At 44.2% G+C, this 18,914-nt stretch overlaps 1 protein-coding gene and 1 long non-coding RNA gene across 2 annotated transcripts in view; both read right to left on the reverse strand.

Moving 5' to 3' along the window:
• LOC109869090 (kelch domain-containing protein 8B) overlaps nt 1–5,246 on the reverse strand; it is a 183,099-nt gene extending 177,853 nt beyond the window's left edge. The window contains exon 1 of the mRNA XM_031804141.1: nt 4,502–5,246. Within this exon, the coding sequence (XP_031660001.1) occupies nt 4,502–4,892 (391 nt within the window). The 5' untranslated portion in view covers nt 4,893–5,246. The remainder of the gene's footprint in view (nt 1–4,501) is intronic.
• Nucleotides 5,247–5,268: 22 nt separating this feature from the next.
• The window catches only part of LOC109868966 (uncharacterized), a 32,826-nt gene continuing 19,180 nt past the window's right edge, over nt 5,269–18,914 (reverse strand). The window contains exons 2-3 of the long non-coding RNA XR_002251969.2: nt 14,878–14,965; nt 5,269–6,978 (exon numbers count right to left, since the gene is read on the reverse strand). This is a non-coding gene — a long non-coding RNA (uncharacterized LOC109868966). The remainder of the gene's footprint in view (nt 6,979–14,877; nt 14,966–18,914) is intronic.

Raw genomic sequence — 18,914 nt, forward strand, 5'->3', positions numbered from 1 at the left:
ATATTAGGCTGAAGAGACAATTGCATCATCAAACCCCCCCACACACATCAAGATAAATGAGACTTTTTGAAGACCAAAGGAGTCTGCTTCAGTTGTCTGACACCTGGACAAATGAACAAAAGGCTGTGGTCAGAGGTTTACCTCTCGACAGTGTTCGCTCAAGCATCCTACCATAATGCACATCACCAAATAGGCCTCACTGGGTTTCATTCATATGTGTGTGTGTGTGTGTGTGTGTGTGTGTGTGTGTGTGTGTGTGTGTGTGTGTGTGTGTGTGTGTGTGTGTGTGTGTGTGTGTGTGTGTGTGTGTGTGTGTGTGTGTGTGTGTGTGTGTGTGTGCTTTAGACACAATGTAGAGTCCATGGCTCGACGAACTTGAGGCTGTTCTGAGGGCAAAAGGGACGCAACTGAATATTAGGAAGGTGTTCCTAATGGTTTGTAAACTCAGTGTATATGACTATATTTTTGCATGTTAAGAAGTTTGCCTTAAAAGTCCTGCTGTGCTTATTAAAAAACGTAGTTATGAGATCAGTGTTTTCAGGCTGTAAGATATAAAGATCTTCAAAACATTAAGTCATTACAATCTTTTTGTTGTATTCATGTCCCAGGGGACACTGCCACAGTGGCTTCATGTCCTGCAATGTCCTGCAGTGTCTGTCTGTCTGCCATCTGACAGACTGGAGGGTGGCCAACAACACAGGGCCAACAACGCAGTTCTCTGTCTAAGAGAAACCACGCCATTTTCTATCTCACTTATTTGGGTGTTGTTGTTATTCACATAACAGTGGCACTGTAAAGGAGCTGCAGAACACATACGAAACAAGCCATCAAGACAATATGTTCAGATCGACCCAAACTTAAATTATGTGTTCAGATTGACCCCAAAAAAACTGCCTTTTAGCATATCATACAAAGTGTTTGAGACCCTACCTGCTCAGAAATATTTTAATAAATTATCTAGCTAGCAAGAACCAAAGCGTGGTGCCACCAAACGAGGACATAACAGACTATATAAGTGAGCCAAGTGCTTTGCAGTAATTGCCAGAGGAAGTTCTAAAACATGGTGAAAATATAACCTGGTGGGATGACAGCACTGTGAAACTGCTTTTTAATCAGGCTAGTAGCAGGCCGGCCAATAGGGAAGGCATGACAGTTCATCAAAAGACTACAGCCAGTGTTTGGAATAATCTTAGAAATGAGGCTCATATTAAAGTAGAAAGGAAACAGCAACAATACAAAAAACTTAAGCCCAGGGGCGGTTCCAGGCATAAGCAACACAAGCGGTTGCTTAGGGCCCTCAACTGCTAGAGAGCCCCCTGACCAACAAGAAATAAATAAGAATAATAAACATTTTAGGAACTCAGTCGTGGTCTCAACTAAGGAGAGCATAAAGAGTAGAATAAACCAGGTGCCATTTCAACATTTGTTTGTGCTTCAGCAGTATTTTTCTTGTTACTGACAGTCACTCAATGGTAGTTGGTCTAGCCAGGTATCTAAGTTTGTAGTCATGGCTGAATACTGCATGGGCCCTAACCTCCAGGGGGGCCCCCATTGATTTTGTTAGTCATTCTCACTCAGATATCATATTGACATGGCATAAATCATGACAAAGTGTGTAGAATTGCATGAAATTAGCTTTAAAATAACAATTTATCTCCACCCCATGAACAACAGGAAGAGAGTAGAAAAGGGCCTAACCCCCGTCTTCAGCGTTCACTGCAGCTGATGCAGCACCAGCTATAAGTAGGGCCATGTTTTCTGCACAATCATGTGACACGGCAAGATTTTATCCTGTATTTTAAGCCTTTTCCAGAAATGAGAATTACATCAAACATGAAAGCGATTGTCTGAGGATGGAGCTGGACCATCTGACATAAAAAAGATAAGGGGACAGTTTGATGAAAAAGCTTTAAATAAAAAGGTTAAAATGCAGGCATGTCGTATGATGGCGTGAAACAAAGCCCTGACAGCAACAGTAGAGGAGGTAGTCACAGGTTGGCAAGGCGACGCAACCACTGTCACTCTAAATACAATGCTGTTGTAACTTTTGCACCCTGGGTGGCTCTTCGCCTCCAACACACACACAATCTTGCTGACTCACATCTTAAAAAAACAAACTTACACCCAGTTGTTGCCAAGCAACAGCAATGCTCGCTTGAAAATAAATCAAGATTAAAAAAAAACTGTGGAAGGTGAGAGGAGGGGGGGGGGGGGGGGTGGTGATACAGCTGTGTATTGTGCATGATGTTCTGGAGGGTCGAGGGAGGGGCTGGCCTCAAGAGCCCACAGCCAATCATCTGCCAGAGTGAGAGAGCCATCAGGAAGCATCATTGGGAGAAGTTGAGATGTTGGGAAGCTTAGAGCACAGGTCAGAGCCTCAGCTCGGCTTATTATACACATCACACAGCTGCCAGTCCACACACACACACGCACACACACACACACGCACACGCACACACACACACACACACCACTTTCAGGCCTTATTGCTCTGACACACAGTAAGATGTAACACTAACTTGGAGAAGAACTCTATTAAAAGACTATTGAAGTGGATGTTTTAACTTTTAACCAGACCTGGGTTGGATTATTAGTTATTTCAAATACTTATTTTATGTGTATTTTAATATTCTTAAAATAATGTGGCCCAAATCAACTACTTCTATTGGAAGTATTTAAAAGTATATAAATAGAAAGTATTTTCAAATACTATTTTCAACAATGCAGTGATCAATAACGATGTAATACAACAACAACAAAAAGTTTGAAAAAAATACAAAAAACACAAGATATAAATCTAAGAAAAAAACCAAGATGGAGTGTATCACAGACAAGGAATTAAACAGAACAGCATCTAATGTCTGTGGAGAAAGGACCGTGTTTAACCGTGGCTTCACTCTCTTTCCTACCCAGGGATACTTCTGAAAACCAAAGGCTTACAGTATTAGTATGTTCAGACAGCTGTGTAGAAACAAACTGAAACAAAAAGACCAAACGAAAACAACACTGGTGCTTAGCCTGCTGTTTTCTATCACCAGCACTATCGCTCAGTACTATGACCATGAAAGGTCATTGTATTGCAGCCATCTGCTAAGTAGTGTACTCACCATCTCAGAACGGAAGCGGATCATGTACGTAAACAGAAAGCAACAAGGAAAAACTGCAGAGAAACACTCAAAGCTAAACAGCCATATGTCTTCTCTCTCTCCAGGGGCTCTTCAAACTGTATAACATTCATCACCTGAGAACTATCAGGCCTCGGGGAGATCTAAAAAATATATTTTTTTCTATCCAGTATGGTTACTTAATCAGGATGAGGCAATCTTCTACAACTTGAGAAAACGGAAGCTCCTGACTATGCACTACAATCTTAAAGATCTTAGTGACACTTTAGTCAATTAGAAATGAACAGAAATCTGCTCCTGAGAAAGCTTAAAGGAATACTGTGAGATTCTGGAAGTTCTACATACATTGTGTAGTGGGCCATTGGTTAGAAGGTATTGTCGAATCAGAAGTTCTACATACATGGTGTAGTGGGCCATTGGTTAGAAGGTATTGTCGAATCAGAAGTTCTACATACATGGTGTAGTGGGCCATTGGTTAGAAGGTATTATCGAATCAGAAGTTCTACATACATTGTGTAGAAGGCCATTGGTTAGAAGGTATTGTCGAATCAGAAGTTCTACATACATTGTGTAGAAGGCCATTGGTTAGAAGGTATTGTCGAATCAGAAGTTCTACATACATTGTGTAGAAGGCCATTGGTTAGAAGGTATTGTCGAATCAGAAGTTCTACATACATTGTGTAGTGGGCCATTGGTTAGAAGGTATTGTCGAATCAGAAGTTCTACATACATGGTGTAGAAGGCCATTGGCTAGAAGGTATTGTCGAATCAGAAGTTCTACATACATTGTGTAGAAGGCCATTGGTTAGAAGGTATTGTCGAATCAGAAGTTCTACATACATTGTGTAGAAGGCCATTGGCTAGAAGGTATTGTCGAATCAGAAGTTCTACATACATTGTGTAGAAGGCCATTGGCTAGAAGGTATTGTCGAATCAGAAGTTCTACATACATTGTGTAGAAGGCCATTGGTTAGAAGGTATTGTCGAATCAGAAGTTCTACATACATTGTGTAGAAGGCCATTGGCTAGAAGGTATTGTCGAATCAGAAGTTCTACATACATTGTGTAGAAGGCCATTGGCTAGAAGGTATTGTCGAATCAGAAGTTCTACATACCCAGGGTTAGATGAACTCGTGGATACCATTTGTATGTCTCCGCGTGCGGTATGAAGCAAGTTAGAAGTTGTTTCGCGAGACAATGCTAACTAGCGTAGGTAGCATCGCGCAGTATCTCTTTAACAATGCTGTGGAGAGCTTTTTCCAGTACTGAAGATAATTCCTTATCCTATTTGTTAAGTGGGGGTTTTAGGCTCTCAATCTGATTGTGTATTATCCTGTTGCAGTAGTCGTACAGTACCGTATAAGGTGGACTCTTACCTTTCTCTATAGAGGTGATGCCCATGGAGGGCTGTCCCAGGCTGGCCCTCCTCTCCCACTTGCCCTCGTCAGGGTTGTAGACCTCCACGGAGGACAGGGGGCTCTGCTGGAGGTCCATGCCCCCCATCACCATCACCTGACCCCCCAGGGCCACCGCCGACGCCCCCGCCCGGGCTGTAGGGAGCGGAGGAAGCTGGGTCCATGTCTGTCTCTCTATGTCCAGCACCTCAGCAGTATCTAAAGGCAGGCCTGTTTCACTGCATCCTCCCAGAACATAGAGCAGGCCACCGTGGAACACAGGGGTGCAGTAGACCCTGCATGAGGACATGGGGGGGAACACCTCCCAGTACAGGGACTTGACAGGGCTCACTGCCATCTCAAGTACAGGCATCTCTCCTGAGGCTGGCAGTGGTGGTGGGTCATTACAACACGGATGGGGTGGGGCGGGGCGGGGGGATAAAAAACAGACAAACAAAAACAACAAAGAGAGAAGCAGGGGCACTGCGGAACAGCCTCCTTTCCTGCTGCGCTGCTACATGATGCCCTGTCTAAAACGAGAGAGGGCGTGAGAGAGAGAGAGAGGGGGGGGGACAGAGAGAGAGGGGGGGGGGGACAGAGAGAGAGAGGGAGTGTGACAGAGAGAGAGAGAGAGAGAGAGATAGAGGGAGTGTGACAGAGAGAGAGAGTGTGACAGAGAGAGAGAGAGAGAGAGCACGAAAGAGAGAGCGAGAGCACGAGAGAGAGCGCGAGAGAGAGAGGGAGTGTGACAGAGAGATAGAGAGCGAGAGAGTGACAGAGAGAGGGAGAGAGAGAGAGGGAGAGAGAGAGAGAGAGAGAGAGAGAGAGAGAGAGGGGGAGGGACTACCTCAGCAATCTGCCAGATGCCTCCACTCCACTCCACCAAATGATTTATTCATTTATTACTGATCTTTTAGTGCAGGGGACCATCTGCCCTTTCTTTCCCTGTATTCACTCCATCCAATGGCTTTTATTTTGGTTTTAAAAAATCACTGCAGTTGATTAGTGTGTGCTACTCTCCAGGGAGGGATATGTTTTGTAGAGGCTTCCTGTGGCGAACACACTTAAAAGGTGTGCCTGGCTTTATGCATAATCCCTGTGAAACGTCATTGTCAAGTGGGAGATTGAGTAAGATCATAAAACTGGGGAGTAAAATGAACCTGTGATCGCGTTCTCAGCCAAAGGCAATTATCATGGGCTCCAGCTACTATATGAATCGGGTGAAGAGGGTAATGACAAAACGAAGAAAAACCAAACAAAGTCTTTAAATGAAAACTCTTGAGTATAATGGGAACAAGCTCTCGGGGTCGGACAGAATCTTTCTAATCAGACCAAAACGCTAAATCCCAGAAGGCAGCTGTCAACGGTCGACTGGGACTGAAGAGTACCGTCTGTCCCACTTGGACACAGCGCGGCTCCCACAGAGATACCTGGCCTGTGTAGAAGAAGAGAAAACAGCCTCTGACCCTGTGGAAGATTCAGCCGTGGACAGCCAGCGCTGTGACATTTACAGTCAGGGCCAGGCCAGCAGGTCCAGGGGGGAGGTAGAGATCTGGAACAGCACGACCCACACACCAGCAGCACGACCCACTCCAAAGGTCACTGCTTCCACTGGGACTTTCAGGAATCGGATCGCACTGACAGAAAGTGTCATTGGCACACAAGCATTGTTAATTATTTAAACGGAGAGAGTACGTGACAGGAATGGGTGTGGTGGAGGTAAATAAAAGGTATAGGGAAGAGAAGTGATATAGAGGGGGGGGGACAGGGAAAGACAGGTATGGGTAGATGTAGAGAGATCCTTAGAGACACGCTGGTGCGAGGCTACTGGAGTCTGAGTCCATCTAAAACAGCTATGATGAGAATGCAGGGAGTAGTTTGTCGACTCGGAGAGAGTGGACACACAGATGTCTCAGATGAGATCCCCTGGTGTGTTTACAGAATGAGGAGGCTCTACCAGAGGAAACCCCCCCCCCCACCCCCTCGTCAGCTTCTGCACAGCCTTCACATGTGTATCTTCCTCTTAGGCTTCGTGTGTATCCATCTCGGACACACTCGGAACACTCCGGAACTCTGGGCCTTGTTGTTCAATTACAAGGTAGCTATGTATTCCTGAACAGCGCAGTAGGTCTACGTGTTAGTTCAGTTGAGACATCATTAAACCAACAAATGAGCTGGAAACACAACGCCTTTTCAGCACTGCAGGCAAAACTGTTCGCCAGAGGTGAAAGCAAACTTTTTTCCCCCTTCCTCATCAGAGTCGGTGGATTAGAAATGCAGGAGGGGTGTTATAGAGACAGGACTTGTTTGTATTCCAGGAGCAGAACTCTGACTCTCCCACGGCAATCTCTTGTTGCTGTTACTCCGTGGCTGGTGTAGTCCAGGGGTGATTGGAGGAGAAGGGTAGAGTTGTGTTGTGGCAGAACAGGTCGTGGAGGAGCTTACCTAAGCTCTCACTGCTACAGGAGGGGGAAAAACAAACAAGACAGAACAAGAGAAAAACTATCAATTAACTCGTAGGTATAACGTGGAGAGATCCAAAGATGGAGAGATACAGAATGAGAGAGAGAGAACCAGTACTGCCTCCTCAGGTGGGACTACATATTATGTCATTAGATCTGGCTAAACCAAAATCCCAACAGAACGAACCACAGTGCAATCAAGTCCGTTGACGACATCAGTCAGATGCTCTTTTGATGACACCCCTCACATTGAAAAGGACATCAGCAACAGGAAATAGGCTTGACTTTGTTCATTGGTACATCTATATTGCAACATTGTTCTAATCTAGTGCCACTATATTTCCCGTGGAGTAGGTAGCGGATATTATTGTTTTTGTCCCCCAAACCATTTGAGCTGCACTGCAGTGTGTGACCTTAATCTAGATTTCATCTCGTTGATGTGTTTTCCTCTCAATAGGAGAATTCAAAGCCCTTGATTGCAGACTCAGTCAAGGCCCCTAATACTGAGATCAGTACCATGACAACAACACTATACCAGAAAGACTTGTATATACGCCTCGCTCACTTAACATCTCTTTATATGTCAGACAGTCAACTGATGTTCATTACATTCTTCAAAAACAACATACGAATACCAAGTAAATATTTCTAATACATGTAAACAGAAGTATATTTGAATGGCTGATATTGCATTGGAGCTTGAGATATTGTGGACTATGCTGCACTGGTTTGTACGTGCAAATGCAAATTAAAAAACGTCAACAGAAATCTTAATATAGCTTATCTACATGTCTTTAATGTGTAAATTCGGTCTTTTCACGACTGTATTCCACCTCCTTTTGTTATCTTCTGAGGCCCTTCCCCTCTTCCCCTCTTTTCATCCCTTTATATCCCTGTGACCCCCCCCCCCAACCATCTCTTTGAGCAGACAGAGACCCTATGAAACAGGGAGAGAGAACGAGAGAGACAAAGACAGATACTGTCTGGCTTTAGACCCAGTATCCTACTCCCAGCCACTGAAACACGATCAGAACCCCAGCCCCAGCAAACCAAAACTGGTTCTTTGAAAGTTCCCAGAACATTCGTTAGGTCGCGGCAAATGTTCTCGTAACACAAATACTGTCCAGTCGTGCTGATGATTATACAATGTCAGTATGAAAAATTTGCCTGATGTTGCAAGAACGTTCCTAGAACAAGCCTGCCGATATCAAGCCTGCCGATGAGGATGTGGTGATTGACAGAGTCGAAAGCACTTGGCTCAATGAATACGGCTGCACAGTAATATCTCTTATCGATGGCGGTTATGATGTCGTTTAGGACCTTGAGCATGGCTGAGGTGCACCCATGACCAGCTCTGAAACCAGATTGCATAGCGGAGAAGGTATGGTCGGATTCGAAATGGTCGGTAATCTGTTTGTTAACTTGGCTTTCGAAGACCTTAGAAAGGCAGGGTAGGATAGATATAGGTCTGTAGCAGTTTGGGTCAAGAGTGGCCCCCCCTTTGAATAGGGGGGATGACCGCAGCTGCTTTCCAATCTTTGGGAATCTCAGACGACACGAAAGAGAGGTTGAACAGGCTAGTAATAGGGGTTGCAACAATTTCGAGCAGATCATTTTAGAAAGAAAGGGTCCAGATTGTCTAGCCCGGCTGATTTGTAGGGGTCCAGATTTTGCTGCTCTATTTTGCAGCTCTTTCAGAACATCAGCTGACTGGATTTGGGAGAAAGAGAAATGGGGAAGGCTTGGGCGAGTTGCTGTGGGGGGTGCAGTGCTGTTGACCGGGGTAGGGGTCGCCAGGTGGAAAGCATGGCCAGTCATAGAAAAATGCTTATTGAAATGATCAATTATAGTGGATTTATCGGTGGTGACAGTGTTTCCTATCCTCAGTGCAGTGGGCAGCTGGGAGGAGGTGTTCTTATTCTCCATGGACTTTACAGTGTCCCAGAACTTTTTTGAGTTTGTGTTGCAGGAAGCAAATTTCTGCTTGAAAAAGCTAGCCTTGGCTTTTCTAACTGCCTGTGTATATTGGTTTCTAGCTTCCATGAAATGTTGCATATCATGGGGGCTGTTCGATGCTAATGCAGAACGCCATAGGATGTTTTTGTGTTGGTTAAGGGCAGTCAGGTCTGGAGAGAACCAAGGGCTATATCTGTTCCTGGTTCTAAATTTCTTGAATGGGGCATGCTTATTTAAGATGGTGAGGAAGGCATTTTAAAAAAAGAACCAGGAACCTCTACTGACGGGATGAGATCAATATCCTTCCAGGATACCCCGGCCAGGTCGATTAGAAAGGCCTGCTCGCAGAAGTGTTTCAGGGAGCGTTTGACAGTGATGAGTGGAGGTCGTTTGACCGCTGACCCATTACAGATGCAGGCAATGAGGCAGTGATCTCTGAGATCCTGGTTGAAAACAGCAGAGGTGTATTTAGAGTGTTCCCATCCTCTTTGCTTGTTGTGTACTTTTAACACTGTGTTTCCATCACGTGTTGAGAAAGTTTAAAGAAATGTGACTTTAGTTGGATAGAACTTTAAATAACTTGTCTGAAATACAGGCTCAGAACCTTCTAACTACATTCAATTATTTATTTATTTGATCTCAATTTCCAATCAAAACACATACATTCGTGCAATACCCATTCTGAAAAATTATAATAGATATATAATGCATACATATACAAAACCAAAGGTTCAATTAAATAATATTTTATTGATTTAAAAAGGTTTTAATTGCAGCCATTTTTTTTTATGTCAAAATCAAATCATTTCTGCCTATAGAGTAAGTCAACACACCATTTCACTTTTTTCATATTTTGTTACGTTACAAAGTGGGATTAAAATGTATTTATTGTAGGTTATTTCTGTTATTGATCTACACAAAATACTCCATAATGTCAAAGTGAAAAGAAAATGCGATACAGTTTTTTACAAAGTTCATAAAAATCTATTACAAATGTAATTATTAAAATATAGTTGTTGCATAAGTATTCAACCCCTTTGTTTAGGCAAGCCTACATTAATTAAAAAGTCAAATCTGGCTTAACAAATCACATAAATTAAATGGACTCACTCTGTGTGACATAATAGGGGTTGACTTGACTACCCCTTCCTCTGTCCCCCACACATACAACATCTGTAAGGTCATTCAGTAAAGTATTGATTTTCAAGCACAGATTCAACTACAAAGACCTCACAAAGAAATGCAGTGATTGATAGACGGGTAACAATAGCACATCTGACATTGAATATACACTACATGGACAAAGTTATGTAGACACCCCTTCAAATGATTGGATTCGGCTATTTCAGCCACACCCGTTGCTGACAGGTGCATAAAAACGAGCACACAGCCATGCAATTTCCATAGACAAATACTGGCAGTAGAATTGCCCATAATGAAGAGCTCAGTGACTTTCAATGTGGCACTGTCATAGGATGCCACCTTTCCAACAAGTCAGTTCATCAAATTTCTGCCCTGCTAGAGCTGCCCCTGGTCAACTGTAAGTGCTGTTATTGTGACGTGGAAACGACTAAGAGCAACAACGGCTCAGCCACGAAGTGGTAGACCACACAAGCTCACAGAACGGTAGTGATGAAGCGCATACAGAAAGTCTGTCCTCGATTACAACACTCACTACCGAGCTTTAAGCTGCCTCTGGAAGCAATGTAAACACCAGAACCGTTTGTCGGGAGCTTCATGAAATGGGTTTCCATGGCCGAGCAGCCACACACAAGCTTAAGATCACCATGCGCAATGCCAAACGTCAGCTGGAGTGGTGTAAAAGCTCGCCGCCATTGTATTCTGGAGCAGTGGAAATGTGTTCTCTGGACTGATGAATCACTCTTCACCATCTGGCTGTCCGACAGACAAATCTGGGTTTGGTGGATGCCAGGAGAACGCTACCTGCACCAATGCATAGTGCCAACGGTAACGTTTGGTGGAGGAGGAATAATGGTCTGGGGCTGTTTGGGCTAAGCCCCTTAGTTCCAGTGAACAGAAATCTTAATGCTACAACATAAAATGACATTCTAGATTATTCTGTGCTTCCAACTTTGTGGCAACAGTTTCAGGAAGGCTCTTTCCTGTTTCATCATGACAATGCCCCCATGCACAAAGCGAGGTGCATACAGAAATGGTTTGTCGAGATTGGTGTGGAAGAACTTGACTGGCCTCCACAGAGCCCTGACCTCAACCCCATCGAACACGTTTGGGATGAATTGGAACACCGACTGCGAACCAGGCCTAATCGCCCAACATCAGTGCCCGACATCACTAATGCTCTTGTGGCTGAATGGAAGCAAGTCCCAGCAGCAATGTTCCAACATCTAGTGGAAACCTTACCAGAAGAGTGGAGGCTGTTATTGTAGCAAAGGGGGACCAACTCCATATTAACACCCATGATTTTGGAATGAGATGTTCGACAGACAGGTGTCCACATACTTTTGGCCATGTAGTGTATCTTTAACCATGGTGAAGTTAATAATTATGTTGTGGATGATGTATTAAACAACACAGACACATCAAATACGCAGTGTTCCGTCTGAACTGAGCTGCAGAACAGAAAGTAAACTGATTAGGGATGTCACCATGACATTTGTGATTTTAAAACAGCTCCAGAGTTCAATGGCTGTGATGGGAGAAAAATGAGGATGGATTGACACAACATTGTAACATTGAAAAGAAGAATAAAAATATACAGAAATATACAAAACATGAATATGTATGCAACAAGGCACTAAAGTAATACTGAAAAAAACAAACATGGCAAAAGAATACACTTTTTTAGGCCTAGTTGCAAAGCCTTGTGTTTGGGGCAAATCCAACATAACACATCACTGAGTAACTGCCTCCTTATTTTCAAGCATGGTGGTGGCTGCATCACGGTATGGGTATGCTTGTCATCGGGCAAAGACTGGGTAGTTTTCCAGGATGAAAATAAATGAGGATGGAGCTAAGCACGGGCAAAAACCTGCTTCAGTCTGCTTTACACCAGACACTGGAAGAGGAATTCACCTTTCAGCAGGACAATAATCTACAACACAAAGACAACTCTACACTAGAGTCACTTACCAAGAACACAGTGAATCTTCCTGAGTGGCCGAGTTACAGTTTGGATTTAAATCTGCTTGAAAATCTATGGCAAGTCTTAAAAATTGCTGTCTAGCCATGATCCCCAACACTTTGACACAGCTAGAATAATTTTGAAAAGAATAATGGGCGAATATTGCACAAAGCCGGTGTGCAAAGCTCTTATGAGACTCACAGCTGTAATCAATGCCAAAGGTGTTTCTAACATGTGTTGACTTTATTACACTTATATAATCAAGGTGTGTTTTTTAAATAATATATATTAAATTTTTTCTGTCTTCCACTTTGACATTTGAGTATTTTGTGTAGATCGTTGACAAAAAACGGACAATTAAATCCATGTGAATCCAACTTTGTAACACAATAAGATGTGAAGAAATCCAAGACGTTCTACAGGCAGTATGAGGACAGACTAATCCTACACTAAATTGCACTTTTAAACTGGACTAACTGAAACGGCATTTCTCAGACATGGTATAAAATAGTCTCAGACTTGCCCTAGTCTAGATGTTAAAAGGACGACTAGAGTTCATGTAGATATAAGTCAAGGCTTAAATGAAACCTGGCCAGAGGCAGGTGTAACTTCTGATTAATGGATGTTGGCACCCAGGTTGACCTTGACAATGGAGGAAAATGGATCACCTGAACTATTTCAATGATGATCAAAGAGCACCACCAAGGCCAGGCAGAAGGCTGGATTTAGACAGGAGCAACCCACTGAATGATTTTGATTAAATCTATTTCTGTGACCGTTTCCGTATGTACAAAGGAAATGCAGCTGACATTTCTTTGCTTGAGACAAGGCTTTTATCTGACTCTCTTAGGGGAAGGCTCATCCCTCCTTCCTTACAAGTACGGATCACCTTGAGGTTTTTAACGTCTAGAACATTCCATCGTGAAACAGGACATTTGTGTGGTGTAAGTGAACCGACTGTATGTAAAATAGTCCACAATATCTGTAATGCTGTATGTGAATTGAAAGACAATTACATCAAGTTCCCTGATGCTGCTGCCCAGGCCAACTACTAGAGTTCCCTGATGCTGCTGCCCAGGCCAACTACTAGAGTTCCCTGATGCTGCTGCCCAGGCCAACTACTAGAGTTCCCTGATGCTGCTGCCCAGGCCAACTACTAGAGTTCCCTGATGCTGCTGCCCAGGCCAACTACTAGAGTTCCCTGATGCTGCTGCCCAGGCCAACTACTAGAGTTCCCTGATGCTGCTGCCCAGGCCAACTACTAGAGTTCCCTGATGCTGCTGCCCAGGCCAACTACTAGAGTTCCCTGATGCTGCTGCCCAGGCCAACTACTAGAGTTCCCTGATGCTGCTGCCCAGGCCAACTACTAGAGTTCTATGAATACTAAGATAGACAGCAAGGGCTAAGATAGCCGTCGAAGATAGCCCTTGCTGTCTCTGCCTGTCCGGTTCCCCTCTTTCCACTGGGATTCTCTCCCTCTAACCCTATTACAGGGGCTGAGTCACTGGCTTACTGGTGCTCTTTCATGCCGTCCCTAGGAGGGGTGCGTCACTTGAGTGGGTTGAGTCACTGATGTGATCTTCCTGTCTGGGTTGGGGCCCCCCCCTTGGGTTGTGCCGTGGCGGAGATCTTTGTGGGCTATACTCGGCCTTGTCTCAGGATGGTAAGTTGGTGGTTGAAGATATCCCTCTAGTGGTGTGGGGGCTGTGCTTTGGCAAAGTGGGTGAGGTTATATCCTTCCTGTTTGGTCCTGTCCGGGGGTATCATCGGATGGGGCCACAGTGTCTCCTGACCCCTCCTGTCTCAGCCTCCAGTATTTATGCTGCAGTAGTTTATGTGTCGGGGGGCTAGGGTCAGTTTGCTATATCTGGAGTACTTCTCCTGTCTTATCCGGTGTCCTGTGTGAATTTAAGTATGCTCTCTCTAATTCTTTCTTTCTTCTCTCTCTCAGAGGACCTGAGCCCTAGGACCATGCCTCAGAACTACCTGGCATGACGAGTCCTTGCTGTCCCCAGTCCACCTGGCCATGCTGCTGCTCCAGTTTCAACTGTTCTGCCTGCGGCTATGGAATCCTGACCTGTTCACCGGACGTGCTACCTGTCCCAGACATGCTGTTTTCAACTCTCTAGAGACAGCAGGAGCGGTAGAGATACTCTGAATGATCGGCTATGAAAAGCCAACTGACATTTACCCCTGAGGTGCTGACCTGTTGCACCCTCGACAACTACTGTGATTATTATTATTTGACCATGCTGGTCATTTATGAACATTTGAACATCTTGGCCATGTTCTGTTATAATCTCCACCCGGGAACAGCCAGAAGAGGATTGGCCACCCCTCATAGCCTGGTTCCGCTCTAGGTTTCTTCCTAGGTTTTGGCCTTTCTAGGGAGTTTTTCCTAGCCACCGTGCTTCTACACCTGCATTGCTTGCTGTTTTGGGTTTTAGGCTGGGTTTCTGTACAGCACGTTGAGATATCAGCTGATGTACGAAGGGCTATATAAATAAATTTGATTTGAATACGGGACCTTCCCTGGATGTCATATTCCCATTCCTCTACACCAGATGCTGAGGAGTACAGGGATCGTAAAAAACTGGTTCTCAATAAATGTACAATGTGTGTGCACTCTCAATGTGCCATTCTCCAACATTGTTGCACCATTGGAAAGGAATTCATGACTCAAAGATTTTCCGAAACTCCTCTTTGGATCCAGATTCAGAAAACGTTAATGTCCTCAGAGCGGCAATACATTTTGCAGCAGTCATAAAACTTACAAAAACCTTTTTGTTAAATTGCATAATTGCATTCGGAATAAAATAGTTTTTTTTTTTTTTTACCTTAGGTAGTCTTTACCTGCGGCCAGCGGGAAGGAGCTGGAATTCAGGGTGGAGTGGATGGGGAGAGTCAACCGCCTTCTGGATGTCTCTGCCCAGGTAGAGAGATTACGATTATTGCTGTTGCTGCCCCATTATATTTCCTGCAAGTCCTGACTATCTTGCCCAACCTATTTTTCTGTGCAATCTTGATATTCCCAAAACAAGCAGGTCAAGCAGTATGTGTCGGGGGGTAATAAGGTAATAAGGTAATAAGGTAATAAGGTAATAATACAAATGTCACTCCACAGACAACTGTAAAAATGCTGTCATCTCATTAACGGCTTAATTGTAAATACACGTATTATTTGACTTATTCTCTCAGCAATTTAACATACGTCACTGTTATTGCATTTCAGTTCAATATGATACAAATAAAAACCTCTTGAATGAATTAGTTACAGAGACAGAATGCTCTCAATGAAAGATTTATAAAAGACAACCATGATGGTTAGATCAACATTAAAAATGCTCAGCTTGAAGGAGGACAATATATTGGAATCATACTTGGTGACAGTATGCACAGACCAACTGCTTGTTCAATCCGTATCTTCATGCAATAATGACTGAGCAACAACGGTACAACCAAGCTCATATCCACACAAGAGGTGTAGTGGAGCTCATGTTTGGTGTATGGAATACTCGTTTGGTGTATGGAATACTCGTTTGGTGTATGGAATAGTTGTTTGGTGTATGGAATAATCGTTTCCAGTGTCTCAGAAACACATTGCGCTTTCAACCAAGGTACAGCATTGTCATAATTGCAACAGCTTCACAATGACCTCAAACAGCATGGCTGCTCAGTACTTCACAATGACCTCAAACAGCATGGCTGCCCAGTGCTTCACAATGACCTCAAACAGCATGGCTGCCCAGCGCTTCACAATGACCTCAAACAGCATGGCTGCCCAGCGCTTCACAATGACCTCAAACAACATGGCTTCCCAGTACTTCACAATGACCTCAAACAGCATGGCTGCCCAGTACTTCACAATGACCTCAAACAGCATGGCTGCCCAGTGCTTCACAATGACCTCAAACAGCATGGCTGCCCAGCGCTTCACAATGACCTCAAACAACATGGCTTCCCAGTACTTCACAATGACCTCAAACAGCATGGCTGCCCAATGCTTCACAATGACCTCAAACAGCATGGCTGCCCAGCGCTTCACAATGACCTCAAACAGCATGGCTGCCCAGCGCTTCACAATGACCTCAAACAGCATGGCTGCCCAGTGCTTCACAATGACCTCAAACAGCATGGCTGCCCAGTGCTTCACAATGACCTCAAACAGCATGGCTGCCCAGCGCTTCACAATGACCTCAAACAGCATGGCTGCCCAGCGCTTCACATTGAAGATGAGGATGACCCAGATGTTCTCATGGTTGAGGCAGACAATTCTAGAAATGGACTGCTGAGATGCTTTTGCTATGTAGCACTTCTCACAACAAAGATACTGTAGGTGAAGTGAATGAAGGAAAAAATAGCCAAGGATTGATAACAAAAGGTTTTTAATTCACAAAGGGAAATATCAGGACCCCGAACTGGTGCTGGTTTGAGAAAAACATTTTCTTTATCTCATCTTCCTTCGACCATTGGTACTGCTGGTTCTTCATGTCCCCCTCCTCCATCGACCATTGGTACTGCTGGTTCTTCATGTCCCCCTCCTCCTTCGACCATTGGTACTGCTGGTTCTTCATGTCCCCCTCCTCCATCGACCATTGGTACTGCTGGTTCTTCATGTCCCCCTCCTCGATCGACCATTGGTACTGCTGGTTCTTCATGTCCCCCTCCTCCTTCGACCATTGGTACTGCTGGATCTTCATGTCCCCCTCCTCCATCGACCATTGGTACTGCTGGTTCTTCATGTCCCCCTCCTCCTTCGACCATTGGTACTACTGGTTCTTCATGTCCCCCTCCTCCTTCATAGCCAGCTCAACATACACTTCCTTTAAATACATTAGTTTGCACTCCATGGCCAGTTTCTGATGCATGCTCAGCCTTGTCTTTGTCATCTGGCCTGAGTTAGAGACACAATCTTCCCTCCTGGTTGGCCTTCATCCTGTAGCGGGCTCACCTTCATCCTGTAGTGGGCTCACCTTCATCCTGTCTTCTCCTCTCCAAGCTATGGTGCTCATCTACCTCTGGAAAATGATTACGTTGAGGCATTAGAGAACATTATTTCTTCAAGAATTGAATTCATTACATCATTTTTATTATGGGAGTGCAAGAGATGACTGACAAAAATGACATATTCCCTGCAGTCCGATGGATGGCACATGTTGAACGAATGTGTCCTACCAAATAAGGATTGAAACTGAACTGAACTGAATCTGATCTGTCTAAAATGGTCATCATTCGTGATACCTTCCAGAGGTAGGTGGCTATCAATGATCCTGGTCCCCCAGCTCATATGTCTTACTGGCCACCAGTCCTGAAACGTTCCCTACGAGCAACAGCATGTCTTCTTTAAGTAGATTTGTATTTTTCCCACAGGACCGTAGAAAGACAAGACAATATAGAAATTATATTAGTAATTATGCATGATATTGTTTGTGTTACATTGTTTCTGTCACACAAATACATTTAGGCCCCACTGTGTCGTGTTACATAAGAAAATGAACATTTTAAAGTGACTCTGATTTGTAAAAGCAATAAAGCCAGTATCTTATCTAAAGTTGTTGTTGTATCCTTTTATTTACTTTCAATTTAAGTTGAATTCATTTCAAATGGTAGTCCAGACATAATTTTTCTTGTATTCTGTTGATGAATCATGCTGTTTGTTCTCCATAATTGGGTGGTTTGACACAATTTGCTTCAAGAGTTTTTTTTTTCAAACTCAGTGAAATTCTTTGAACATTTCCTTTTATCTCTGCCCATTGTTTGGTTTAGGTGACTTGCACCATTTACCCCAATACTCCAATTGGGTATGACACAACAAGCTTGGCATACCTGTATTTGGGGAGTTTCTCCCGTTCTTCTCTGCAGATCCTCTCAAGCTCTGTCAGGTTGGATGGGGAGTGTCGCTGCACAGCACATCTCTCCAGAGATGATCGTTCGGGTTCAAATCCGGGCTCTGGCTGGGCCACTCAAGGACATTCAGAGACTTGTCCCGAAGCCACTCCAGCTCCTTTTGGAAAGTGGACCTTCACCCCAGTCTGAGGTCTTGAGCGGTCTGAAGCAGGTTTTTATCAAAAACATCCACACTGCATGATGCTGCCACCACCATGCTTCACCGTAGGGATGGTGCCAGGTTTCCTCCAGACGTGACGCTTGGCATTCAGGCCAAGGAGTTCAATCTTGGTTTCATCAGACCAGATAATCTTGTTTCTCATGGTCTGAGAGTCCTTTTGGTGCCTTTTGGCAAATTTCATGAGGGCAGTCATGTGCCTTTTACTGAGTAGTGGTTTCTGTCTAGCCACTCTACCATAAAGGCCTGATTGGTGGAGTGCTGCAGAGATTGTTGTCCTTCTGGAAGGTTCTCCCATCTCCACAGAGAAACTCTGGAGCTCTGGCAGAGTGACCATTGGGTTCTTGGTCACCTCCCTGACCAAGGCCCTTCTCCCCCGATTGATCAGTTTGGCAGGGTGGCCAGCACTAGGAAGAGTCTTGGTGGTTCAAAACTTCTTCCATTTAAGAATGATGGAGTGTCACGTCCTGACCTTAGTTCCTTTTTTATGTCTCTATTTTAGTTTGGTCAGGGCGTGAGTTATAGGGTGGGCATTCTATGTGTTGTTCTATGTTTTTGTATTTCTGTGTTTGGCCTGGTATGGTTCCCAATCAGAGGCAACTGTTTATCGTTGTCTCTGATTGAGAACCATACTTAGGCAGCCTGTTTTCCCACTATGATTTGTGGGTAGTTGTTTTCTGTCTCTGTGTCTGCACCAGGCAGAACTATTTTGTTTTCGTTCGTTCTCTTGTTATTTTGTTTTGTGTTCAGTTTAAATAAATATTAACATGGACACGAACCACGCTGCATATTGGTCCGATCCTTCCTTCT

This window comes from Oncorhynchus kisutch, linkage group LG24 (genome assembly GCF_002021735.2).
Source record: "Oncorhynchus kisutch isolate 150728-3 linkage group LG24, Okis_V2, whole genome shotgun sequence".
Lineage (NCBI taxonomy): Eukaryota > Metazoa > Chordata > Actinopteri > Salmoniformes > Salmonidae > Oncorhynchus > Oncorhynchus kisutch.